General features: G+C 48.6%; 1 protein-coding gene across 20 annotated transcripts in view; it reads left to right on the top strand.

Annotated features, from left to right (window-relative positions):
• Positions 1 to 27,074, top strand: part of LOC105074257 (uncharacterized) — a 140,108-nt gene that overhangs the window by 47,209 nt on the left and 65,825 nt on the right. For 18 of the 20 annotated variants that reach the window (XR_012500427.1, XR_012500429.1, XR_012500426.1 and 15 more), the window contains 14 exons: positions 1,491 to 1,685; positions 5,728 to 5,883; positions 6,400 to 6,584; positions 7,504 to 7,686; positions 8,762 to 8,853; positions 10,279 to 10,442; positions 12,146 to 12,305; positions 12,521 to 12,600; positions 16,734 to 16,920; positions 17,816 to 17,971; positions 18,347 to 18,480; positions 19,681 to 19,839; positions 24,201 to 24,381; positions 25,324 to 25,535. Coding sequence is in view for 6 of the 20 variants with exons in the window: in XM_074346798.1 (XP_074202899.1) it covers positions 1,491 to 1,685; positions 5,728 to 5,883; positions 6,400 to 6,584; positions 7,504 to 7,686; positions 8,762 to 8,853; positions 10,279 to 10,442; positions 12,146 to 12,305; positions 12,521 to 12,600; positions 16,734 to 16,920; positions 17,816 to 17,971; positions 18,347 to 18,480; positions 19,681 to 19,839; positions 24,201 to 24,381; positions 25,324 to 25,535 (2,244 nt within the window). In the remaining 14 variants the exon portion in view is untranslated. Of the gene's footprint in view, positions 1 to 468; positions 509 to 1,490; positions 1,686 to 5,727; positions 5,884 to 6,399; positions 6,585 to 7,503; positions 7,687 to 8,761; positions 8,854 to 10,278; positions 10,443 to 12,145; positions 12,306 to 12,520; positions 12,601 to 16,733; positions 16,921 to 17,815; positions 17,972 to 18,346; positions 18,481 to 19,680; positions 19,840 to 24,200; positions 24,382 to 25,323; positions 25,536 to 27,074 lie in introns of all 20 variants that reach the window. The other 2 variants (XR_012500435.1, XR_012500436.1) reach the window with 1 other exon arrangement.

Raw genomic sequence — 27,074 nt, 5'->3', positions numbered from 1 at the left:
TATACATCTGTCCATCCATCCACCCATCCATCCATCCATCCACCCGTTCTTTTGTCCTCATCCATCTATTCATTTATGTACCCTTCTACCCATCTCTCCATCTAACCTCTTGTCCACCTATCTATTCATCTACCCTTCCACCCACCCACCCACCCATCCATCCATCCATCCATCCATCCATCCATCCATCCATCCATCCACCTGTCATCTATTGCACACATATCCTTCTACTTGACATGTGCTGTGTACTGGGCTCTGATTAAAATGGCGAACAAGAGAGACATAATCCCTGCCCTCTTCCATCTCTTCCACCCAAGTCCCTGGAGCTTATCTGAGGGAGGGTGCTCTGTGCCCTATCCCAGCCCCTTCTAATTTATGGAGAATAGGGAACCTATCATCCAGACTTTGCCAACTGGGTGCCTGGGCTTAGAACTGCCAAGGGCTGACCCTCTGGTGATTTCTCCACAGATGCTCTCAGAGACAAGAGGATAGGAGGATGGAAGGAAAGGTGTGTGGAGGGATAAAAGGTTGCGTGGATGGGTGGATGGGTGGAAAGGATGGAAAATGAGTGGACAGATGGGCGGATGGAGGGGCAGATAGAAGGAAGGAGGGACTCATTCATTCATCCATCAGATTTTGAGAATCAACCAGGTCATTGGTTAGTCAGGACTCTCCAGAGAAATAGAACCAGTGGGATTATGGAGGCTGACAAATCCCAGCTCTGCACTCAGCAAGCTCGAGACCTAGGAAGAGCTGATGGTGTAGTTCTTGTCTGGAGGCAGGGGAATAAAATAAAACAATGTCCCAGTCTGGAGGCAGTCGGGGAGGAGGAATTCCCTCTTATTTGGAGAAAGGTCAGCCTTTTGTTTCATTCAGGACTTCAACTGATTGGATGAGGCCCACCCACATTATGGAGGGCAATCTGCTGGACTCAGTCTACTGATCTAAATGTTAAACTCATCCAGAAATGCTCTCACAGAAACACCTGTAATAATGTGTGACCAAATATCTGGGCACCCCCTGGCCCTGTCAGGTGGACACGGAATTAACCTTTCCACCAAGCCTTGAGTGTGCTTAGTGAAAGAGACAAGGGTCCTCATGGAGCTCAGGATTTTGCAAGAGACACACACAAATTAGTCTGAGTGTGACCTTGGAGTGGTGTACTTGACAGAAGAAGGAGTGATGAATTTGGCTGGGGATATGTGAAGGGAGTGATGTGGGAATTCAGAGAAGGCTTCCCAGAGGTGGTGGCATTTGAAGCAGGCCTTAAAGAGTCTGTAGAAATTCTTGCTATGTGGCATTTGCCAAGCAGATGTGGAGCTGGATGATTTCCCAAGATCGTGCCTCTTTATTTGGACCTGGGTGGACCCGGGGGGCCCAGGGCACCCTGGTCAAGCTGCTGGACGCCCTGTTGAAGCCCCCAGCCCCACAGTTCTTGATTACCCTTGTGACTGGGTCACTTCTTGCTGGCCCCTGGCTTTCCTTCCCAGCTGGGGCTCCGGCTGGAAAATGCTGAGGAAGTGGCTCGCAGGCTGTTTGGCCGGAAGGCATCCTGGGGGCAGGAAGAGGAGAGACAGGCCCAGTCAGAGAAGCCCCCAGCGTCAGAACCAGGGCCCACCCCAGAGCCGGCGGACTCCGACTGTCCAGGAGAAGAGTCCAGAAAGATGAGAGACCTGCAGCAGAAGGTAAGGGAAGCGCCCGCGCCCACCCCAGGGTGCTGTCAGGTGCCAGCTTGGGCTCTGGGGACTGGGGACTCAGGCGTCAGTGAACTCTGACCCTGCCCTCCCACCCCCTACTGAAACCAGTTGCTGGTCCAGATCCGAGCAGTGAGCTGTTGTCCTGCCTTATTTTGAAAAACCATTTATTGAAGTATCACATACATAGACAGGTGCCCACCTCGTAAGTGCATTTAATACTCAGTGCATTTCCACCAACAGAACACATCCTTCTAACCAGCGCCCAGACCATCATCGGCAGCCTAGAAGCCCCTTTCTGCATCTTCCTTCTAGTTTATTCACCCATAACCAAGGGTAGCCACTGTTCTGGCTCCTAACAGCATCAATTAGCTCTACTTTTTAAAAATCAGCTTTGTTGAGGTATAATTGACCTACAGTAAATGAGATGTGTTTAAAGCGTGCAAGTTGATAGTTTTGACACGTATACACCAAGAAACCATCACCAGCCAAACCAACATATCTGTCAGTCCAAAGATTTCTCCCTGCTCCTTAATCCCTTCCTCCTGCCCCACCCCTGCCCCTACTGAGATCGGCTTTTTCTATCACAGTAGATTGGTTTGCATTTTCTGGACCGTTACGTAAATGGAATCACTCAGCAATACTCTTTTTAAGCACATACTCCTTTTTGGTCTGACTTCTTTAATTCAGCGTAAGTATTTTGGATTTCATCCATGTTGTAGGTACAGTTTCTTCTCATGGCCAAGGAGTAGTCCGTGGTATGGCTGGACCACAGTTTGTGTATGTATTCACCTGCTGATGGACGTTTGTGTTATTTCCAGTTTGGGGCGGTTACAAATAGGACTGCTGTGAGCATGTGTATTCAGATCTTCATATGAACATGTGTTTTCATGTCTCTTGGGTAAATAGCTAAGAATGGGATACTTGGATCATGTGGTAGTTGTATGTTTAATTTTTTAAGAGTTAGCCAAACTGTTTTGCAAAGTGGCTACCATTTTGCACCCCCACCAGCAGTGCAGGAGAGCCCTAGTTCCTCTCCATCCTCACCAGGATCAGCCTTTTTAGTTTCTGCCCTTCTAATGTGTGTAGTCATATCTCGTGGCTTTAATGTGCGTTTCCCTAAGGCTACGGATGCTAAGCACCTTTTCATGTGCTTATTTGTCATCCATATGTCTTTGGTGAAGTGAATGTTCAAATATTTTGTCCTTTTTAAAACATTGGATTGGTTTCTTATTACTGAGTTTGGGCCTTTTTGCTCTGTTCTGAACACCAGGCCTTTATCAGATATGTGACTTGCAAATATTTCCTCCCAGTGCACGGCGTGGTCTTTCCATTCTCTTCACAGTGTCTTTGAAGAACAGAGTCCGTGGATTTTGATGAAGTCAAGTTTGTCCGTTTCTTTTATGCCTAGTGTTTTGGGTGTTCGCTCTTAGAAATCTTTGCCTAATGCAATGTTACAGAGATTCGTAGGACCCTGTGGAGATCTCCAGAATTCTCTCTCTGTGTGGCTCTTTCCTATTCCGTACTCTGCCCGGCACAGCCCAGCCACCTTGGTCCCCCCGGACTCCCACATCCTCGGCTCCCTGCCCTACCCTCTCTGCTCCCCTCCTGGCACCTCAGCCTGAACTCTCTCCAGGCAGGAAGCTAGGGCGCACCTTGCTTGTTCCCTGTCTCATGGGTTCATTGTCTCCTGTTACCTGGTGTCTGATGTCTTGGGAACTTTTATTTAATCTGTACCATCTGGGTTTCTGGTTGCTTCACATGGGAAGATAAATCCAAGTCCTTGTTACTCCAATCTGACTGGCAGCAGAAGTCACATCCAGTTCCTTTCGTGAACTTTATATAGATGGAATCAATCACCATGTACTCTTTTTCTAAAAAAAAGAGATGAAATATAACATAGCATCACATAACATAAACGTCACCATTTTACATTATACAATTCAGTGACGTTTAGCACATTTCACAATGTTGTGCAACCATCACCTCTATCTTGTTCCAGAACATTTTCATCACCCCTGGGAGACCCCACACCCATTAGCAGCCCCTCCCCCATTCCCGCCTTCCCTGGTCCCTGGCAACCGCTAATCTGCTTTCTGTCTCTGGATTTACCTTTTCTGGACATTTCATATAAACAGAATTAGACAATATGCAGCCTTTTGTGTCTGGCTTGTTTCACGAAGCATATGTTTGAGATTCCTCTGTTGTAGCAGGTATCAGTACTGCGTTTCTCTCTAAGGCTGGGTGATATTCCATCGTGTGGATGGACCACATTTTGTGTGTCGCTTCATCCACTGATGGACTTTCAGGTGGTTTCCACCTTTTGGCGATTGTGACTAATGCTGCTCACATCCTCCGTTTTTTGGGTCTGACTTCTTTGGCTCAATATGTGTTTGTGAGATCCATCCATGTTGCTGTGTATACCTGTGGTTTGTTCCTTTTTCTTGCTGTGTTGTGTTCCACGGGGTGAGCATATCACAATTTCTTTACCCATTTACTTTTTAATTTTAGTTTTAAATTTTATTTATTTATTTATATTGATTGATTGATTGATTGCTGGGGGAGGTTATTAGGTTTATTTATTTATTTTTTAGAGGAGGTACTGGGGATTGAACCCAGGACCTCATGCCTGCTAAGTGTGCACTCTACCACTTGAGCTGTACCCTCCCCTTTATCCATTTACTTTTGATGGCTTTTGGGTAGTTTCCAGTTTCTGGCTGATTACAGGTAGTGTGGTGAACATTCTTCTGTTCATCTCTTTGGTGAATGTGTGTGCACATTTCTGTCCAGCATGTACCTAGCAGTGGAATTGCTGGGCATGATGTGTGTATGTGTGTATGCGTGTGCACTTGCACTTAGCCTGCTTTCCCTCTTCATATTGTTACTTGAGTATTTTCTTACTGAAAACTCGGTGTATGCATACATTTTAATACCCGTTCTGTGGGTGGAGACTGTACATAACCACTCCCCCATCGGTGGATGTTTAGGTTGTTAGCATCTTTTGTTCTTATAAATATCATTTCCACGTACATCTGGGGGTAATAATCAAGGTGGTGATTGGGGCATTTGTTCACATGTCCACACGTTTACTAACCACCAGCTGTGACCCCAGAGCCCGAACACAGAGATGGTCAGAACATGGTCCCTGCTCTCGTGGTCGCTCTTGGACTAGATCTGGGGCCAGCGGGTAACTTGAATGAGAGTGGTGGGCTGGGTGTAAACATTTTTCTTAGAATCCACAATCCCTTTGGTCTTTTATTTTCTCACTTTTGATCGAGACTCACAACCCAAGGTATATTTTGCACAAGCACAGTGATGACTGGCAACAGTACTTGGCTTCTGTGTTGGAGAGACAGTAGGGAGTGGTGGGGACTGTGGCAGACGGATGTGTAGCACAGGCCTCAGCTCCAAGTGGCAGCCACTGCTGAGCTCTGAGCACTTGTTGCCCCTTGTTGGGGCAGGAGCTGGAGCCGTGGGGGGAAGACACGCCAATATTTCTCTTTGTTGAGAAGCTGGGTATCCGGATTTTATATAAAATCTTTCAATTTTTAAATATTAGAAACAGATTTTGAAAAATACACACTGCATGAAAAACAAAGAAAGTCCAAGAAACTATCATAAACCGGGGGAAACTGAAGAGACACAACACTAAATGCCATGTGGTACCTGGATTGGATTTTGGAATAGAAAGAGGATGGAATGGAAAAACTGGCGAAATCCAGATAAAGTCAGGAGTTCAGTGAATAACGTGCTGGTGTCTTAGTTTTGTAAGGTGTTAACAATGGAGGAAACAGAGTGAGGGGTACATGGGCGCACACGCACACACACACACTCTCTCTCTCTCTGCATTGGGCATGAGTAGACCTTGCAAGTTCAAGAAAACACATTTGTGGGTTATGCCTGTAGGCCATGAGTTTTGCAAGCCCTGTTCAGGACCCCACAAACCCTCGACCTTTCTCTCAAGCTCCCCTCCACCCCCTGTCCCAAAGTCCAGGTGCCTTGCCCGGCTAACCCAGACTGTTTCTGGTCACAGGTGGCCCAGAGGCGCAGGGAGCGGCAGGCGCTGCGATGTGAACTGAGCGTGAAGGTCTTTGGGCACGAGCTGAGCTTTGTCAGCTGCAGGAAGATGGGGAGCCACGTAAAACGCCAGTCCCTGGACCTGGCCGAGCTTGCCGTCAAGCTCCTGAAGGTACCTCAGGCTGGGCTGGGCTGCTCCTTGCCCTCTGGCCCCGTGGTCTTTCCTTTGATGCTTTGGAGAAGAAGTAAAGTACTTCCAAACTGAAGAGCATGGAATTTGGAGCCAGATGGCCCAAGTTAAAAAACTGGCTCCACCACTGACCACATTGGGAGTATTGTTTAACTTGCCACGGTCTCAGTTTCTGCATCTGTGAAATGGGGATGGTGTAATAGTAATAATATCGGCTTCATAGAGCTGGTGAATCAAATGACTTAATGCAGTAAAAATGCAACAAAGTGCTGAGAGCGTGCCTGGCACATTCTAAATGCTCTGGACCATGAACGGGGCCCACACCGCCCCTTACCTGACCGATCCTGCATCCCTGACCTCTGACCTTTTCCCATAGTAACATGTCTTGGTTCAAACCCAACTCTGCCTGTTTCTAGCTATGTGAGCTTGGCTGGGTGATTGTATCCATGAGCTGTCTTCTTATCTGGTCATGTGCACTGTTCCGGTTCTCTGATGCAGGGGCAGGAGGTGCAGGTGAACCGGAGGCTGACCCTGGCCATGGAGGAGCTCACCTTTCCCACTGTGTCTGGACTCTCGGCCCGGCTGGCCCTAAATGCCTCGGCTGCCATCAGCATCCGGGTCCGAGGGACAGCCGACTTCCAGCAGCGCTCAGATTTCTCTGTGAATGGTTATGTCAAGCCCAGGTAGCTGGCTCCTCAGAGCTGGGGGAAGAGTGTGGTGGGGAGCTCCCTCTGCAGAGAGCTGGGGCATCAGTGTGGGCTGGATGGGATCCCGGCTCTGCAGACCACCCAATATACCACCTACTGTTGATTGGGTGTTTTTGTGCCAAGAGACTGTGAGGAGATCCTGGGTGGTTATGCCCACTTTGCAGGTGAGAAGACTGAGGCTCAGCCAGGTGGAGGTCACGTGCCCCAGGTCGCACAGCAGGGTGAGGCAGCTGGGATTCCAGTCTTATGCCACAGCCCTGCTCTTCCCTCTGCCCCTTCTGCCTCCGCAGGGAGGGGAGGAGGGGGAGGGAGGAGCATTTAAGGCACATGGGCTCCGAGCCCACTGAACCCATATGGCCATGCGCAAGGCAGGCACTTTTCTTATTCCCAGTAAGGGTGGAGGAAACAGACTCAAGGTGGGTACACAGCCAACCCAGAGCCACAGAGTGCAAAGGGTTTTGAATAGAATTTGACGGTACTCACTGGACTCCAGGGTCTGTCCCAGGCCTGCCGGGAGACTGTCCTGGCCACTAAGCTGACCTCGCCTCGGTTTCTGGGTCTGATGTGGGGAACGTGGGTGTCCTGTGCTGGCTGCTGTTTGATGTGGTCCCTGGCCGGGAATTCTAGAACTGGCTGTTCCACTTCCAAATGGTGGGACCCAAGCAGGTGGCATCACCTCTCTGAGCCTTGGTTTCCCCATCTGTAAAATGATGCTGGTCATGACAAGACTGGTTGGGTGGCGTGCGGAGGGCTTGGCGCACATGGAGCATGTGTCAGTGGTGGTCGCTTGGAGGGGCTGCTCTGGCTCAGGACCGCGGAACCCAGCCAGCGTGACGGGTGGGTTGGCCACTGCCTGGGCCTGCAGGGTGCAAGCCGGTGTCTGCCTCTCCCTCAGCGCCCTGCTCCAGATCTCGGTGCAGATGGGCACAGTGGGCACCCTGGGGCAGGCCGGGCTGAGGTGGGTGACCGGCATCCGCAGCACTGCCAGCCTGGACGGCGGGATCCGGGCGAGGAAGGGCCGGGACCTCAAGGTGCACCTGAACACGCCTGAGGAGGCTGTGGAGCTGCTCCGCTTCAGGTGGGCTCCTGCCGGGTGGGCGCGGGCGGGGTGCTGCCTGAGGGCTTGTGTGCATGTGTGAGTGTGCACATGATCACCTGTGTGTGCACGGGCACCCATGGCTGGCCGCGTGTGTCTGTCAGTCTGTGTATGTGAATGTGTGCCTGTGGGCATATTTGTGTGTGCACATGTCCGTGAGTATGGTGTATCTGTGTGTGTGGTGGTCAGGGTGGGGTGGGCATGTCAGTGACAGGGACTGAGGGAGGCCGAGAGGTGGGGCGTTCCCACACTCCTTAGCTCTTTATGGGGTTCCCTTATGGGGCCTGCTTGTCCCCCGTCTGCTGGAGAGGTGACACTTGGAGAACAATGATTTCAGAGGAAACAGGAGAAGCCAGGCTGCCCCCACCTCCGGGTGCTTCCTTCCCTGTGTCCCACTAGCTGGAGGCTCTGTCCTCCCTGCTGCCACCTGACCCTCTCCCAACAGCAGCCAGTGGGGTCTGTTAAGATGTCAGTTAAGTCCTATAAACCACCCCCAATGCCACACCCCTGTTTCAAGTCCCTTGCTTGCTTCTAAGATAACCCAGGTCTACATGCTTGTCCTGTCTGATGGAGGCCCTGCCCACCTCTCTCACCTGTCTCCTGCCACTACTTCCTGCCCCTCACTCACTCCCCCACTCCATTCTTACCCTCTCACATCACACTTCTTTCTGTGCTCCTAAAGAGCCCCTTCACTCCCACCCCAGGGCCTTTGTACCTGCTGGTTCCCTCTGTTTGGAATGCTGGCTCTTTTGCATCCTTTGATTCTCTGATCAAAGGTTACCTCTGCAGAGAGCCTCTGCCCGCCCCCCCAACAGACCCCCAACTAAAGAATGCCTTGCCCTGTCCCCACGCTAGACGCTGTGCCCATGCAGCCCCTCATTTTAGGTTTTTCATAGCACTTGTCACCCTCTGTATTCATGGAGTGTCTCCTCCACCAGCATGAAGACTCCTCAAAGGCCTGTCCTGTTCCTAGCGGGATTGGCCCCAGTGCCAAGCTCTGGTGGCTTTAGGAATGAATGACAATGACTTGCCTGGCACTTTCCTCCTTCCCACCTAGCTCTAAGCTGTATCTCGTCACTGGGGATGATGTGAGGAGCCTCAGTCATGTTCACAGCTCTTCTGAGGCCCAGTCCTGTACCAGCAAGGAAGGTAGGCAGCAGAGCCTCTGTGTCATCGTCCAAAGATGGGTATCCTGAGGACTGAGGGGAAGATCCTGTTCCAAATTCCTGAGTTCCTCTTCTGCCCTAAAAAGTATTTATGCCCCTTAACTCAGTGGTTCTGCTTCTAGAACGCTACCGTATGACAATAAACCAAAATCACTTTAAAAATGCCCTGTGCACAAAGATGTTCATTGCATCATTATTTACAGAGCAAAAATATAGGAAGCAACTCAACTACTCAACAGTAGACGAATGGCTTATTACAAGGGCCTGTGAGCTAAGAATCAGCTTTTCTTTACATTTTTTCGAGTGCTGAAAAATAATCCAAAGATGAGTATTTTGTAACATGTGAGAAATGTGTGACATTCAGATTTTAATGTCCAGAAATGAAGTTTTTTATTGGTACAGAGCCACACCCATTGTCTGTGGCTTTTGTTTGACAATAGCAGTGTTGAGTAGTTGTAACAGACCATATAAAGAGCAGAACCTCAAATGTTCACTATCTGGCCACTTACAGAAAACATTTGCCAGCTCCTGGTTTAGTAAACTGTTGAGATGCCCTGTTACTTTTAAACCCTATAGCAAAAGACCTACTTTAATAGCGCAAATTCTTTGATAATAACATCAGGTGAAAGGCAATGAAATTGAAAAAGGGAAGGAAATACACCAAACAGTCACAGATCTTGGAATCATTTGAGGGCTTAGGTGGGAGGAGGGGCCTACTTAAATTATTACTTTAGGCTAAACACTGTCCTAGACACTTACTGCGCTGTTTATCCTCACAGCTACACCATGGGATGGGTCCCAGTTTATAGATGAGAGATACCAAGGCACAGAGATGTTAAGTAATTTGCCCAAGGTCACACAGCCAGGGAATGGCAGAGCTGGGATTTGGATCCAGGCAGTCTCGCTCCAGAGCCTGCATTCTGCACGGTACTACCTGACACTGATAGTCTACGTTGTCCTCAACTGGGGGCGATTTCGTCACCCAGGGGACATTTGGCCATACCTGGAGACATTTTTGGTTGTCATAACAAGTGTGGGAGGTGCTACTGGCGTCCAGTGGGTAGTGTCCAGGACAGCTTCCCACCACAAAGAATCATCCAGGCCAGTATGTCAGCAGGGTCAGTATGTCACAGGACTGCCTCAGACTATTGATGTCTACACAATACTGTTTCTCAAAAGAAAATAGGGGGGCAGGTATAGCTCAGGGGTAGAGTGCGTGCCTAACATGCACAAGGTCCTGAGTTCAATCCCCAGCACTGCCATTAAAAATAAATAAATAAACCTAATTACCTCCCCACTCCCGAAATTAACCTAAACAAAGAAAATAGAGAAGCTCTTTCTTCCCTGATGTGAGCAGCCCTCTGACTCTCTACTGACCAGTGCTGCCTGCTCTCCTGTGTGTCCTCAGTGTCCCGCATCTGGGGCTGGCAGCTGTGCACTGAAGTCAGCTGGCTGGCAGCTGGTCAGCCCTACCTGCTCTCAGTGCCTGTGTTTGTGGCTGTGATGCTGAAGAAACAGGACCGGGGGCTCCAGCAGTACCTGCTGGAAGCTGCCTATACGCTCCGCCCTCAGGTAAGCGCTATGGAATTCCCAGCTGGGTTGCAGGTCTCCCGAGGTCTTATTACTCAGGGATCAGCCTTGGGGATCACTCATAAAGACTTGGGCCTCCTCCCTGGAGCCCTCGGGCTGGACTTCTGCTCTAGACTCCCTTCTGCCTCAGGACCCTTGCACATGCTGATCCTGTCTCTGGCTCTGTGACTTGTTAACTCTGAATCAATCTTCATAGCTCAGTCAAGGGGTGAATCCTGCCCTTATTGCCCCAAAGTGGTCATGTTCTTTTTTTATATGCTCCAAGAGGACCACGTTCCTTCCCATAGATCACTTTTATGTTTATTACTGAAGGTAGTTGATTAAGTCACTTGGTTCCTGGGAACAGATCCAGTGCCATTTATCTCAACCCTGTGTCCCCAGCTCCTGGCACAGAAGAGGCACTCAATAGCCTCCTGTCTGATCGCTCAGTTCCTGCTCTTGTCTCCTTATGTGTTTTCCACCAGCAGCCAGACTCCAAAATCCCAAAAGCATGGTGTCCCTCCTCTGCTCAGAACTCTCAATGGCTCCTGTCACTGTAGAAGCCAAGCACCCTGACTGACAGGCCCTCAGTGGTCCAGCCATGCTGGCCTCTCCTCCCCATCACCCCAACTCATCAGGCTTCAGACACACTGACCTCCTTTTTAAAAAAATGCCAAGCACATTGCTGCCCCAGGGCCTTTGCACTCACTGTTTCTTCTGCCTGGAACACTCTTTCCCAGACATCCACTTGATTCCTTCCCTTGCTTCCTTCACGTCTTATCAAATGCCCCCTCCTTAGGAACAGCTTCCCTCCCTGACCACCCAGTCCAGAACAATGACCCCATCAGGATCCCTGACCCTCTGACCTTATCAGCAGAGTACTCAGCACCCCTGTCTGCCGTCTCACCTCCTTCTGTGTCTGAAGCTCCTGTGCCTCCCCGTCTAGAATGTCGACACCAGGAGTGCAGGACTTTGTATTTCAGTCCCAGTCCCTGTGCTTACAGCTGTGCCTTATGCACAGTCGTGAACATTTGTTGGTACTGAATGAACGTACAGTGATGCAGGATTTTAAAGGGGACTCATGTCTTAGGCTGCATTTTCCTGGAGGCAGACCAGAGCCAAGGATTTGGGTAAAAGTGATGGATGGAGAAAAGACTCCAGGAGGACCCAGTAGGAGGGTGCAGGAAATAGGATGGGGAAGGGGAAGATGCTGAGTGGGAGCGGTGGCAGGTGAGGTGGCAGCCTTAGCCTGGTCCCTGTGCAGCCCTGGAGCAGGACTTCCATCTCAGGGTGTGGTTCCCGTGAGGATAAAGAGCTGGGATTTTTTTTTAGCTCCTGGGCCAGAGGGCAATGCTCTAGAGGCCCCAGATGCCAGGCCTTGAGAGCAAAGTGCACAGAAACTGGGAGATGAGCCCGCAGAGCTGGTTGAGGGGTCTGAGGGGATTTGGGCAGAGGGCTGATGGTGTGCGCTGCGCCTTCACCCCGGCTGTTCAGCAAACGAACTGAGACTCTGCTCCTGTGGTCCTGAGTTGTCCTGAAGGACTCTGCTCTCCTCCAGGATAATACTTTAGCTCCCCAAATTTCCTGTTTGGGGATTCTTGTCTTGGGAGCTCAAGGATGAGCATAAGAACTCAAGATTTTGAAGGTGGAGGAGCCTCAGGACCTGAATTGGGTTCTTTATCTTGAGGACTTGGCTGTGTTTCCAGAAGGACAGCTGGCTCCCTCAAGAAGCCTCAGCCCACCTCTTCATGGGCACGCCCGAGTCAGAAGTGCCCCGGGACGTTGGGGTGGACGTCAGCTACAGCTGGCCCCAGAGGAAGTTTCGGCTCAAGCTTCTCCATCCCAAGAAGAAAATCGAGCTGGATGGTAATGACAGTGCCCTTTCCCGTCACCATGCCTGGGGCCATGTGCCAGAGCCAGGCAGGGCTGGTTGCCCGCAGCACCCCACCTTCTGAGGTCAGCATTCTCTGTAGCCCTGTTTATGGTCAAGGAGCCACAGGCTGACAGATGAGGAAGCTAGCAGGATGCCCCAGATCCAGGATGTTGAACCCCGGTCTCTAAGCTCTTGTTTTGTGTCTCAGGAAAGATGGAGACTCTCCAGAGTGCTCGCCTGGGTTACCTGGAACTGATACTGGACGACAGGGATGTCTACTACATCAAGGTTTGCTCCCTGTCCTCAGCCCACCCTGTCAGCACCTGCCCACCTCCCCAGGTACTTCCGGCCCCAGTCTCTGCTTAATAATCGCCACCTCCTTTGGTGTCTTAGCTGTGTTTCCCCTCCCCCCTCCCAATACCATTTGTGGCTTCTTGTTACCCAGAAGAAGAAAAAATGGGCTCAGATCTCACCATCACCAATGTCAAAAATTGATAATATTAGTAACTCAGGAGCATGCTTTCAAAAATTCAGAGTAGAGAAATGTATAAAATGCCAGGTTAAAGTGTGCCACCCCCCAGATTTCCAGAAGAAGTGTCAGACGCACACCAAGGAGTCTGTCTGAGTTTCCCAGGGCTGCCATAACAAGGCACCTCAAATTTGCAGGGATGGGGTGGATGGCTTCAACAACAGAAATTTCCCTCTCGCAGTTCTGGAGGCTGGAAGTGCAAAATCAAGGTGTTGGCAGGATTGCTTCCTTCTGAGGGCTGTGATGGAGAGTATAGTCCACGCTTCTGTCCTGGTTTCTAGGAGCCTCAGGCGTTCCTTGCCTTGTAGATGTCTGTCTTCTCCCTGTATCTCTGCCTTGTCTGCCCTCTGTAGGTATCTGTGTCCACATTTGTCTCTTTAATAAGTCTACCAGTCATGCTGGGCTCGAGCCCACCCTAATGACCTCATCCTCCCTGGATCATCTGCAAAGACCCTGTTTCCAAATAAGGTCACATTCACAGGTACTGGGGACCTCCGCGTCTTTGAGGGGGAAGCACAGTTCAACCCATAATACTATAGATTTGCAAAACCTTTTAGTTTTGAGCTTAATTTTTGTTTGTTTAATATGAAAGGATCACACCCTGTTCTTTGTTTACATCTTGCTTTTTTTCTTTTTTTTAACTCAAAAATATATCTTGGCAATCTTTTTATACCAGCCCGTGCTGGTACAACTTAATTTAGTTAAAAAAAAAAAAAAAAGGTAGTGCATTTAAATGATTCCAAGTTCAAAGAATACAGAAGAGTCTAGAACTAAATGGCCAGTATGGTGGCTCCTATCACATGTGACTATTTATTTATTTAAATATTTTATTTTATTATTATTTTTTTTTGTCTCGTGGGGAGGTATTTACTTTTTTTTTTTGAAGGGGGGATATTTACTTATTTCAATGGAGGCACTGGGGACCAAACCCAGGACCTCGTGCACGCTAAGCACGCACTCTACCACTTGAGCTACACCCTCCCCCCTTGCATTTTTCTCCTAGTAAGTACTTTTTAAGGTTCTCAACTAGGGGGACCTGGATGGGATTCAGTGGGTCTATTGAAGCCCCTGCAGTTGTATGGTTTTGTGTCTATCCACCTTTCTGGGGAGAGGATTTAGACCTTAGATCCGATGCTCAAGCAGGTCTGTGACTCCTAAAAGGGTAAAAACAGCTGCTGTCGACTCCCTCCGGCCAAGCAGGACTTTTGAGTCCCTCTGGCAATGAGTCTGCCGAGTCTGCATCCCCTGTGGATCCTCAGGGAGGTCCGGTGTGGAGAACCTGGGCTGGAATTTTTGCTGTGTAAACACACTCTCAGCTCCCAAATCCGCTTCCTGCCCAGGGTGGGGAGAGGACCAAGTGTCAGGGGAGAGCATCTTCCTCCTAAAGCCCCAGCTGCCTGGCAGCTGAGACTGCGAACTGTTTTCAGAACTCCCCAGAGCCCTTGGACCCCTCCGTGCTTGCTAAGTGCACAAGTGCTAATTGCCTCCGCCTCCCCGCAGACCTTCCTGCGGCTCTTCGGGCTCTCCGGAGGGCTGTCTGCAGCCTGCAAACATTTGCCTTTAGAGGGACTCCAGTTCCAGCTGCCTCAGACCCATCACAATAACAGTAACAGCTGGGGCTCTGAAACTTTCCTGTTCTAGGGGTGGCCCTGGGGTGGCTTTGGCCCAAGATGCCTCTTTTGGTCTTCTCAGTAAGCCCAGGTGAGATGAGGAAACTGAGGCACATGAGCTCAGGGATACAAAGCAGCAAAGCTGGGTTCAACCTAGCTCAGAGTTGATGGGGTTTAAAGATGAGGTGGAGGAGAACATTATATATTAGTACCCCCCTCCCTTGGGGGTGCAGGGATAGAGCACCCCACGTCCTGGGTTACCTGGAGAGGCCCCGTTTACCATTAGCCCAGCTCAGTTATGACTAGTGGTCTCTTTAACTGTTAAGTGACCTGGTTTGGATGGGAAATTCTACAGTCATCCTATTCACGGGCTGCACTTTGAGGAAGCCACAGCTACTGCCCAGGGAAAACCATCGCCAAGACACACCATTATTATTATTATTTTTTAAAATTTTATTTATTTTATTATTTTCTAATGGAAGTCCTGGGGATTGAACCCAGGACCTCATGCATGCTAAGCACGGGCTCTACCACTGAGCTCTACGCTCCCCTCTGAGACACACTATTAAGTGAGAGAAGCAGAGCGGAGTGGAGAGCCTGCATCTGCTTTTGTGCAAAGCAGGAGGGAATGTGCGCGTGTGTGCCCACATGCACACACATACACACGTGTGTGCACACACGTATACACACACATACAGACTCACACAGGCCCAGGCTGTCCCTGGCAGGTTCACAAGAAGCTGGACACAGAGGTTGCCTTTGAGGGAGACCAGGAGACCAGGACACCAAGGAGGGAAATGAAACCTATATTTTTCAGTGTCTTTTCTTCATTTATTCAACAGCTATTTATTAAGTGCCTATAATGTGCCAGGTACTGGGAAGACGGCTCAATGAGAGAGAGACACACACAGTTCTCTCCTCTTGCATTCTCATGGGAGAGACAGTAAAATAAATAAGGAAACCGTACAGTGATAGGTGGCTGTAAGTGCTCTAGGAAAAGGGAATCGTCGAGCTGGTGCAGGGGTCTATAGTTACGTGAGAAGAAGGGTCTGGGGGTTGGCTTCCATTTTTGTTTTTATTGAAGTGTAGTTGGTTTAGAATGTTGTGTTAGTTTCCAGTATACAGCATAGTGATTCAGTTATACATATATACATATTCCTTTTCATGTTCTTTTTCATTATAGGCTATTAGAGGATACTGAATATAGTTCCCTGTGCTAGACAGTAGGACCATGTTGTTTGTCTAGCTTCAGTTTTAAATAGACTGATGGGGTAAGCCTGACTGTACTTTTAGTGAAGACATAAAGGATGTGGAGAAGAGAGCCAGGTGGTTCTCAGGGGGAAGAGTATTGCAGATAATAGGCATAGCATGTGCAAAGGTCCTGGGGTGGGAATGTGCACAGAGTGTTAGAAGCACAGCCTGAGGCTCCCTGTGACTGGAGCAGAATAGGAGAAGGGACAGAGAGGTGGGAGGACAGATCACGTAAGGCTTTGCCAAAGAGCAGTCAGAAAGCAGTGACTTGTGACTATTGTCCAGGAACAAAGGCAAAAAACAGGATTTACAAGAGTATAAAAGAGTGCGCACTCAGGGAACAGTGAGTTTGTTTTTATATCTTTTGGGTAAACAGATCAGCTGGCAGCCAGCAGAGAGATGCATTAGATTGGTCCACAGTTGACAGTTGCAGTTGCTGTGGGTTTTCCAGCAAACCTCAATCATGGAGACCTAGAGCATATTTCGGGCCGTCCGTGTGTCCTGCCTGCCAGTGTCCCCCTGTGGGCAGTTTTGCCTTTAACTGGCCAGGGCCGCACTTACGACTCCTGGAGAAAGTCTTGGCCTTGTTGGCTTTTGCAAGGACTTCGGCTTTTACCCTGAGGGAGGTGGGCATGCTGTGAACCTACATGTGTGAAAGGCATGCTCTGGTGGGACCCAGGAGAGCTGAGAGAAGGATGTCATAGCAACACAGGTGCCACCAGCAGGGCTCAAGCCAGGGCAGTGGTGGAGGTGGCCTAAGTGGTTGAATATTCTGCAGGGAGAGCTGGCCAGAGTCCCTGATAGATTGGACAGGGGGCAGGCAGGAAGAGTCCTGCATACTTAGGTCTGAATTTCTAACAGGGATTACCTACTTTGAAAAATAATCAAGCTTAAGAGATTGGAGAAGGATCAGCCTAGAAGGCCACTAGTGAGGCTCCGTCCCCTGCCCTCTGTCCGGTCCCAGTTCTCGTGGTCAAGGCCAGGTCTACTGGCTGAGCCCATCCCCCCAAGTGATGCTGGGGTCTTTCCAGGGCCAAAGCAACCTGTGGCCAGCAGCAGATGGTGAGGTCCAGCGGTTCGAGGCCCAGCTGGAGGCGAAGCTGGTGACAGCGGGCATCCCCGTGGTCTTCACTGGGAACCTCAGCCGGCAGGCGGGCGGCAGGCTGGCCTTCTCTGTGTCACTGAGCAACCTGCTGAGTGACCGGGCCCACATGTCAGGTAGGAGGAGGGATCCCCTCCTGCCACCTTCCCTTGGTGGCCAGGCTTCGGGAGGGGAGGACTGAGTGCCTTACTTATAGTCCTCATAACCCTGACCCCCAATATTAACATTCCATCTAAGGAAAATCCAAGCTCTGCATCTGCTCACAGCTTCTGCTTGAGTCTCCCAGACAACCCCTCCCACATGCTGACTGCCCCCAACAAACCATGAAACGGCACCTTTTGGACTGTTTTGATTCTGACCCACATTACATGTTACACAGTGTGTAACAAATACAATTTGTATTTTAATCTGAATTACACGGGACACTGCTTACATCTTGAACACACGGCCTGGCCTGGGTGCTGACCAGTCTGACCTGTTGCCCATCCTGGTGCCGGAGCTGGGGTGGAGCCCCCCTGGCTATGCTCTTTGTGGGGTGCTCTGGGAGATTCCAGGGGAATGATGTGAGTGGCTGGGGGTGTCCACCCGCTGGCCTGGGCATTTTTGATATTTTAAGTGGTGTGCGTGCACCTGTGTGATCTGGCTGAAATGTCAGTGTAGCAGAAACAAGTTTCAGAGGGTGAAATTCATGTGAGGACCCATGATGTGCTGTTGTTTCTCTTCTGTTCCATTCTGTTTTGTTTTGTTTTACTTTCCTTAAAAACTTTTGGTTGGGACCCACAAAAGTGACTTGGGGGGTTGCCGCCTGGACAGTGCAAAACACTGTCAGTGGCCCTGATGCCAGCGTCCCTCCACAGAGACTCAGGCATTGTTTTAGCAGGGACCCCACTGCCCCCGCCACGGGTGGTTCCCACTTCCTTTCCTTGCCTGGTGCTGGGGATGGGGTGTCAGTGCCTGGGGTGTGGGATGACCACACCGTGCCTGCCCGCTCCCTACCCGCTCTCCCTGCAGTGCTGCTGGAGAAGGAGGTGGAGAACGGGCTGCAGGGGGTGGCCCTCGATGGGGAGCTCTTTGTACCGGAGCTCGTGGGACTGCGTGTCCTGGGTCTGCTGCAGCAGCGAGGCCGCCTCTGGACCAGCTCCCTGAGGATCAAGTACGGCCTGCTGGGTATGAAGCCACGTGCTGGCTGGGGGCGAGGTGGGGAGTGGCTGGACCTGCACCGTCTCCTGGGTCTGTGCCACTGTCATCCTGGGTGTTTTGGCCTCCCTGCACTGCTCCTTAGCCAGTTAGTCATTCCATTGGCTTTGAATGGAGCTGAGCACCTGCCTGTTAAAAAGAAAAGAAATATATATGTATACATGTATGTGTTTGGGAACAATATAAGTATGTCTCTTAAAACCTCCCCATTGACAGATTCCAATGAGTCATGTTAGATGGGGGGCTGGCTGAAGCTGGGCTGCACTGGACCTTCCTCTGCTTGGAATGAGAATGGAGGGCTGCCTGGCAGAGGAAGGGCAGGGGTTTTTGGGTTGTCCTGCACAGGTCAGGCGAAGCAGCTGGCGCAAGAGTGCAGCACCAGCCAGAAGCTCTGGGCAGAAAGCGGCTCAGAGGCCACCTATAAGCTGGAGCTGGGCCATGAGCTCCATTGCACACAGATCCCAGCATTCAGCCACAAGGTAGGTGCCTGGGCTGGGCAGGGGTCTGGAGAGAGCTCCCCGGGTCAGAAAAATGGTGGGTGAGCATCCTGAACTCGTCCTTAGTTCAAGGTCACATATGGGAACAGATCATGGATTGGAACTTAAGTCTCATATTTCTCTACTCATTCAGTTGGTGTTTAATAAACACCCACCCTGTGCCCAGTAGTCGGGGAGAGCTGTGTTCAAGGCAGCACTTGGTCTCTGCCATCCCATTGCTGGGCTGGGGCAGAGAGCAACAGACATGGACCAAATTAAGGGGAACATAAATGCCATGGGTGGTAAACAGGACAGAGGCTGAGAGCACGTAACACAAGGGAGCCTAATTTGGACAGGGCAACAGAGGAGGCTTCTTTGGGGGAAGTAAATTTTAAGCTGGAAGTTAAAATATGAGACAGCTCTGTTCCCTTGGAAGTGTGCTACAGGCAGAGGGAACAGCAAGTGCAAAGGTCCTGGGGCTGGAGGGTGATTGGAGTGGTTAAGAAACTGGCAGTTCACCCAAGTGGCTGGCAGGGTGAGCGAAAGGGAGAAGTGGCCGTTCTTTTTTAAATTTACTTACTTGAAACATTGTTTTAAGTTTGCCCCTCCCTCTGAACTGTTGCCCCCAGAAAGTTAGGGGCTTCTGGCTCCTTCATTGCTGGCTATTTGGTGCCCAGTGTGGCACCTTCTTGATACTTGGGGTAAAATGTATTTTGTGAATGAATAAATGGATGAGACTCTATTACCTGGACTTGTGGTAGGGGGAGGCAGCGGGATGCTAGAAACCCACAGGTGGGAAGCTCTGATCCACTTAGGTTCTGTCCTGGGGGCCACAGGCTGCTGTGGGGGAGTCAGGATGGGGAGAAGGAGGACTCGGGTTTGTGTGAAGCAGAGCAGGAGTCACCTTCCCATGGCTGCTGGCTCTTTCCACTCCTTATCGGGGCATGGACCACGGTGGGGCACATTAGTTTTTCACCTCAAGCCCAGGATTTAAGGGGGCGTTAAAAACATAGTCATGAAGGTGAATTGGATTCTAACATATTATTTTACAAAATCCAAGTCAGTGCAAGAAAAATTCATACCTCTTGTAGAACTCTCCCCAGAGAAGCAAGCCTGCATCTCAGGGTGGGTGGCAGTGAGGAGGCTCAGGAATGGATACACAAGGCTTCCTCGGGGGTCTCCCTTGGTGGGCTGTGTCCCCAGGTCCAGCTCCGGCACGAGGAGGACTCAGGCCACCTGCACTCGCAGCTGGAAGTGAGCTACGGGAGGCACTGGGGTGAGAGCAGCAACAAGAGGCGTCTCCGCGTCAGCCAGACCTTCCAGAACGACTCGGGCCCAGCCCTGAGCAGTCACTTCATGGAGGTGAGCCCAGCCTCCGCAGAGCTGTGTCTCTTGAGCTTAGTTTGCACGTGGCAGCTGGACAACACCCCCTGCTTGTCCCTCCAGGTCTTGGTTGCAAGGATGCAGGCAGCTAAGACTCAGGCTCTGCGACCTTACCTTTTGCATCTCCAGCCTCTAGGCCCCTGGGGGAGTTAAACGTTTGCTGGTGTGGCAAGGACAGCCACGGGGAAGTTTGCAAGGGGGCTTGGAAAATGCAGATTTCTAGCCGTAAAAATGCATTTTGGAAACAATTCATCCTCCCATTTTCCAGGAGATGAGCTCTTTTTGGTAAATCAGAACTAACTGAGTACTTAGCCCTTGAACAGGTCTGTGCTGTTACAAGGCACACGTTACCTTTCTGAGTTCCCTTTTAAGTCATTTTTAAAAATGTTTAATTGTGGTAAGATATATAACATAAAACTGACTGTTTTCCACCATTTTTTAGGTGTACAGTTCAGTGGCATTAAGCACATTTATGTTGTTGTGCAGCCATCACCACGGTCCATCTCCAGAACTTTTTCATCTTGTAGAATTGAAACTCTACCCACTAAGCAGTAATTCTCCATTCCCTGCTCCCCCCAGCCCCTGGCAGCCCCCATTCTACTTTCTGTCTCTCTCTGAGTTTCACTACTCTAGGTGGAATCATACAGTATCTGCCTTTTTGTGACTGGCTTATTTCACTTAACATAACGTCCTCAAGGTTCATCCACATTGTAGCATGAGTCAGAACCTCCTTCCTTTTCAAGTCTGAATAATATTCCATTGTACACGGCTGGACCACATTTTATTTATCCATTCATTCATCAATGGACACTTGGCTTCCACTTGTGCTTTTGTGAATAGTGCTGCTGTAAACACGGGTGTGCAAATATCTGTTTGAGTTCCCACTTTCCATTTTTGGGGGTATATACCCAGGAGTGGAATAGCTGGATCATACAATAGTCCTACTTTTAATTTTCTGAGAAACTGTCACACTGTTTTCCATACCAACTGCACCATTTTACATCTTACCATCAGTGCACAAGGGTTCTGGTTTCTCCACATCCTCACCAACACTTGTTCCTTTCTCGGTTTTTTTGTTTGTTTGTTTGTTTTTTGATACTAGCCATCCTAATGGATATGAGGCTCTCACTGTAGTTTTGATTTGTATTTCCCTAATGATTGATGATGCTGAGCATCTTTTCATGTGCTTACTGGCCGTTTGGGTATCATCTTTAGAGAAATACCTATTCAAGTTCTTAGCCCATTTTGAATGAAGTTGTTTGAGGTTATTCTTGTTGTTGAATTGTAGGAATTCTTTACATATTCTGGATATTAACCCCTTATCAGATATGTGGTTTACAAATATTTTCTCCCCTTCTGTGGGTTGTGTTTTCACTCTCTGGGTAGTATCCTTTGATGCACAAAAGGTTTTAATTTTGATGTAGTTCAGTTTATTTACTTTTGTTGCCTGTGGTTTAGGTGTCATATTCAACAAATCAGTTGCCAAATTCAGTGCCACGAAGCCTTTCAATCCCATGTTTTCTTCTAAGAGTTTCATAGTTTTAGTTCTCACATCTAGGTCTTTGATCCATTTTGAGTTCAATTCTGTATATGGTGTATGAGTCCAACTTCATTCTTTTACATGTGAATATCCAGTTTTTCCAGTACCAGTTGTTGAAAAGACTGTCTTTTTCCCTGACCACAGATGTGGGAGTTTATTTCTGGGCAGTCATTTGTATTCCATTGGTCAGTATGTCTGTCTTCTAGGTCACTACTATATAGTTTTGATTTCATACCATACAATTTTGATTACTGTAGCTTTGTGAGACCTTCAGCTTTGTTCTTTTTCAAGATTGTTTTGTCTATTTGGGGTCCCTTGAGAATCCATGTAAATTTTAGGATGGATTTTTCTATTTCTATCAAAAAAAAGATACCATTGAGATTTTGATAGGGATTGCATTAAATCTGTAGATTGCTTTGGTTCGTATTGAATCTTAACAATATTAAGTCTTCCAATCCATAGACACAGGGTGTCTTTCCATTTGTTTCTGGCTTCTCTAATTTCTTTCAGTGGTGTTTTGTAGTTTTCAGTGCACAAATCTTTTGCCTCCTTGCTTAACTTCATTCCTAAGTATTAAGTTGATTTTAAATTATACCAATACTCCATGAATAAATTCTCCTTTTGAAAAAGTGTAAAATTTAAAATAGGGTTAAAATTCCCTTTCACAGTTACCATCCACATTCCTGACCCCCTCCTCAGCTGGAGAGAACCAGGGTTATGGTCTGAAGCACAGGAGAGCGGGCCTTTTTGTATTCGTTTGCTCTGTGGACCTGTCACAAACACTTAGTTTTGTTCGGTGAGTCTTGCTGTGTGTCCTTCGGCAATGGATCTTGGAGAACTCCCCTCGTTTTAGAGAAATCTACTGTGTCCTTTTTAATACCTGCATCATGTTCTGTGTGCGTCTATCCTGCATTTTATTTGGCCATTTCACTCTTGGTGGTTTCTAAGTGTGCATACCTGAACATCCTGGGGCACGCCTCCCTGGGCACGTGTGTGAGGGGGGGGGCTCTGGGGCAGATGTCACAATGTAGAATTTCCAGAAATGTGTGCATTTTAAATTTGCTGGCTTTTGCCACTTTGCCTTCCAAAATGTCTGTACCAATCACCCACCTCCCAGCCATGTCCAAGAGGAGCAATCTCCATATTCCCACCAATCCTTGAGTGTTACCATTTGAAATATATTGCTGATATGGATGAAAATGGTATCTCGTTGTTTGAATTTGCGTTCCCCTGGTTACAGAACATGAACTTGTTGTTTATCTATTCTATATATATCAGTTAGTACCTGCAAATCTCTAACTCCCACCCCTTCCCCACCCCCGGTAACCACAAGACAGCTGATTGTTGACAAAGGTGCCAAGATAATTGAGGAAGGGAAAGAACTGTCTTTTCAACAAATCATGCTGAGACAACTGGATATTCATGTGCAAGAGAATGAAGTTGGACCCTTACCTCATACCACATATAAAAATGAACTCAAAATAGATGATGAATTTCTAATTTTAAGAACTATGAAATTAAGAAGAAGTTATTATAAATTTAAGAACTATAAATCTCTTGGAAGAAAACATAAGAGTAAATTCTTAGGATCTCAGATTAGGCAAGGGTTTCTGAGCTATGGCACTGAAAGTATAAGTAATGACAAAAATACATCAGACTTCACCAGAATTAAAAACATTTGTGCTTGAAAGGACACCATCAAGAAAGTGAAATAACAGCCCACAGGATGGAAGAAAACACATGTGAATCATGTTTGATAAAGGATTTGTATCTAAATACAAAGAACTCTTATAACTCAACAAGAAAAAGACAAAAGATTTGGATTTCTCTGAAAAAGGCACACAAATGGCCAAAAAGAGCATAAAAAGATGTTCAACCTAGTTAGTCATTAGGGAAATTCAAATCAAAACCACAGTGAGATACTACTTCAAACCCACTAGCATGACTAAAATGAAAAGAGACAGACAATAACAAGTGTTGGTGAGAATGTGGGCAAGTTAGAACTCTCATATTGGTGGGATTGTAAAATGATGTGACTAGAAAAATAGTTTGGTGTTGCCTTAAAATGTTAAGTTCAGAGTTACCATATAACCCAACAATTCTACTCCTAGGTACTCGAGAGAATTGAAACCTTATGTCCACATAAAACTTGTACATGAAGATTTTAGCACCATTATTCATAATAGCCAAAAAAGTAGAAACAGTCCAAATGTTCATCAATGGATGAATAGATAAAGTATGATTTATCTACACAATAGATTATTATTCAGTAAAAAAAATGAATGAAGTTCTTTGTAAAAAAAATTTGGGGGGGGGAGTTAATTAGGTCTGTCTGTCTGTCTGTCTATCTATCTATCTACCTATCTATCTATTTATCTATTTTAATGGAGGTACTGGGGACTGAACCTAGGACCTTGTGCATGCTAAACACACACTCTACTACTGAGCTATTCCCTCCCCACAAAAAATGAAGTTCTGACATGTGCTACAACATGGATGAACCTTGAAAACATCATGCTAAGTGAAAGAAGCCAGACACAAAAGGCCACATACTGTATGATTCTGTTTGTACGAAATGTCCAGAGTAGGCAAATCCATGGAACAGAAAGTAGATTAAAGGTTTCCAGAGGCTGGGGGAAGAAGGCAATGGGGAATGACTGCTCATGGGTAGAGGATTTCTCTTTGGGGTGGACGGGGCAGTTCCTTGTAGCCAGGGAGCTCAGACTGTGGTGGAAAGCCAGTAGAATGTCCTAAGTTGGAGCAGCATGATCTAATTAGCATCTTGGGTGTGGGTCTCCAGTTTGTACTGCAGGTGCCAGCGAGGCAGGTGGATTACCGTATGCAGCTGCACCACTTCAGCTTCCGCCAACCCCATGTGGAGAGCAGCACGCACCTGAAGGTGCAGTACAATGGGCGGCTGCCCTTTGTGGCAGGCTTGCAGTGGAAGGACACATCCAGGGCCACCCTGTGGAAGTGGGAAGGTGAGTGTCGTCTAGGGAGTGCCCTTCGCTAAGTCTTTGCTCAAACCATACCCACTACCTGGAACACCCTTCCCTGTGGTTTGCCTGATTCACTCAAGTCTCACTTTTAATATGTCCCAGGAAAGTTTAAATCACCTCCTGACTTCCTACCCTCGCTGACAGAGCTCTACAGTACACGCTCCTGCCTGTTTTTCCTTCCTTATCTCACCCTACTTTCCCCATTAACCATTATCCTGCAGTCCCACTAGACTCTTTTCTGTTCCCCAAACATACCTCAGGGCCTTTGCACTTGCTGTTCCTTCTCCCTGAAACAGTTTTTCTCCCATTAAAAAAAAAAACAGATTTACCATAGTTTACCCTTGAATTAATTTTTTGAATTGATTATTATTTTGATTGAAGTAATACGTAGTTTGAAAAGTAATACATAGTGTGAGAAGTGAATCAGACTATGACTTGATAATTGTCGAAGGTTGGGTGAGTGTTATGTGGGAGCTCGTCATATTCTCTGTATTCATGTATGTACTTGAAATTTTAAGTTTTTAAAAAGTTGAAGTTATGACAAATACACTAATTTTCAGCTTCATGTCTTTCCATGCCAAATTTTGCTTAAAATGGCAACCAGTGTAAATACCTTTTGTTCAGAGTAAATTGTGGACCTCAGTACATTTCAGTATTGCATCATTCACTAGAGTGAAATACACATATTGCCAGGGTACCATCTGGTGAGTTTTGGCAGGTGCGCACACCTGGGAAACCCAAGCCTCTGTCAAAATTCAGAGCATTACCATTGTTCTAGAAAGTTCCTTCATGCCCCCTCCCAGTCCTTCCCAGTTTTGAGATATGCCTACAGTGACCATGATGAGATTATGGGGGTCTCTTAGTGCCTGCCAGAAGCTCCCTTCCTGCCCAGGATACCAGCTCCTCCCTCTCTGCCCCTTGCAGGAGCCTTGAACCTGGATAGTCCATGGCTGATGGTCTCCATGGCTCACAGGCTGTACTGGCCCCACCGAGCCACATTCCAGGCTGTGTTGGAGTTGACCCTGGGCAAGGCTTGGATCCTCAAGAATCTGGTGATGAATGTGGCCTGCAGGAGCCAGGGCCTCTACAGAGAGGGCAAGATTCATGTCTACACCCCAGCTACCACCTACCTCCGGGTGCGCATGCTTGGCCACGCCTCCACCCTCTCCTACTTGGCATCGCGCCCCTCCACCGCCCCAGGGAGCCCGATTTCCTGCCCTCTAGATCTCCCCTGCTGTGCAGAGGGTTAAAGCCGAGGTCTGGGCGTCAATACCAGGTCACAGATGTGTAAAGTCAGGCTCACCCAGTGGTGGCACTTTTCAGAATTAGTTGCCAAGTGAACTTGGGAGAGTGGACCCCAGAATAAATCTCAATTTGCCATATTCTTGCTTAGCGGCCGATAAAGTAAAACATGGAAAGCAGGTTGAACTGGTACCTTGGAAACAAGTAGATATCAGGTTTTTGCCAATAAACCAGTTTGGAAACTTCAAGGATGTAGGTTAGTTTTCCGCCAACTGCTGAGTATAATTAAGTCTGATCCTTTCACATGTTTGATCGCGGAAGCGTAGCAGAGTTTGGAAGAAAACCACCCAGAGGAGGGCTTCCCTGGAACATAAATCCTCTCCCTGTGTTGGGATCACCAGCAGACACAGAGGGTGGTCAGGCCTGACTTGGGCCCAGAAAGAGGCAGTCAGTGGGCCTTCCTGGGGACCGCAGGGTCCCCTCTGAGGCAGGGGCTGGGTGGCTCCAGGGTAGGGTCAGAAGAAACAGGTCACTCCTGGCAAGCTTAGGGACCTGGAGGAGGTCTTTTTGTGACAGAAAAAGCCGGCATAGGCGTGCATGTGGAGATCGGCCAGCCCGCCCCCGTGGGTGACCCAGCCCAGAAGCAGGGTGGTGGCCCGTCCTGGGAGATGACAGTCGAGGTGTGGCAAGTGATCAGATTCCAAAACTTGCTTGGAGGTGTAGCTGACTGACTGGCTGATAGATTTGCTGATGGGTTGGCACTGGGGGTAAGGGTGTGAAGAAGAGACAAATGACCCCAAAGTTTTGGCCCAGCCAGCTGCCATTTGCTGAAATGGGGAATCCAGCAGGGAAGGACCCGCAGGTTCTTAGGCGGAGACCTGAGCATCAATGACAGACGGGGCAAGGTGTTAGGGAGTTCTTGTATTTGGCCCCATCACCTCTCCTTGTGAGTGTCCTGAGGGAGCTGTGTGAACCAGGGACAGAGGCCAGCAGGGCACGAGGCACCATGATATTCCTCATGGAGCTCGTGCCAAGGGCAATGAGCTGGGGTACAGGGCCTAACACAAGGCCGAAGTGCTCTCCCTCCCCCAGCCCCAGTACAAGCCAAAATAACACCCAGCTCTTCCCAGGGCTCTAAGACCATGACAGGGAGACAAGGCCACCTACAAATGTGTGCTCTTCAGGATACCAAGACCCTGCTGGCTGATAATAAGGGCCCAGTGAGATCATGTTCCCTCCTTGAGTGGAAGAATAGAGGGGAAGAGAGTGATCTTCTCTGATAACTCTGATGCTCCCTTTGCTCAGGGGTGAAAGAGGAAGATCTGTTTTTTCCTCCTTCCTCAAGACGCTGTAGGAAACAACCAATTTTGCTTGGACCAATCAGGAAAGTTCTAGCTGAGATGGCATGCAAGGGGTTTTGAAGGATGAGTAGG

This window comes from Camelus bactrianus, chromosome 18, assembly GCF_048773025.1.
Source record: "Camelus bactrianus isolate YW-2024 breed Bactrian camel chromosome 18, ASM4877302v1, whole genome shotgun sequence".
NCBI lineage: Eukaryota > Metazoa > Chordata > Mammalia > Artiodactyla > Camelidae > Camelus > Camelus bactrianus.
Note: the sequence above shows the minus strand (reverse complement) of the source record. Positions and strands in the feature narration are given on the sequence as shown.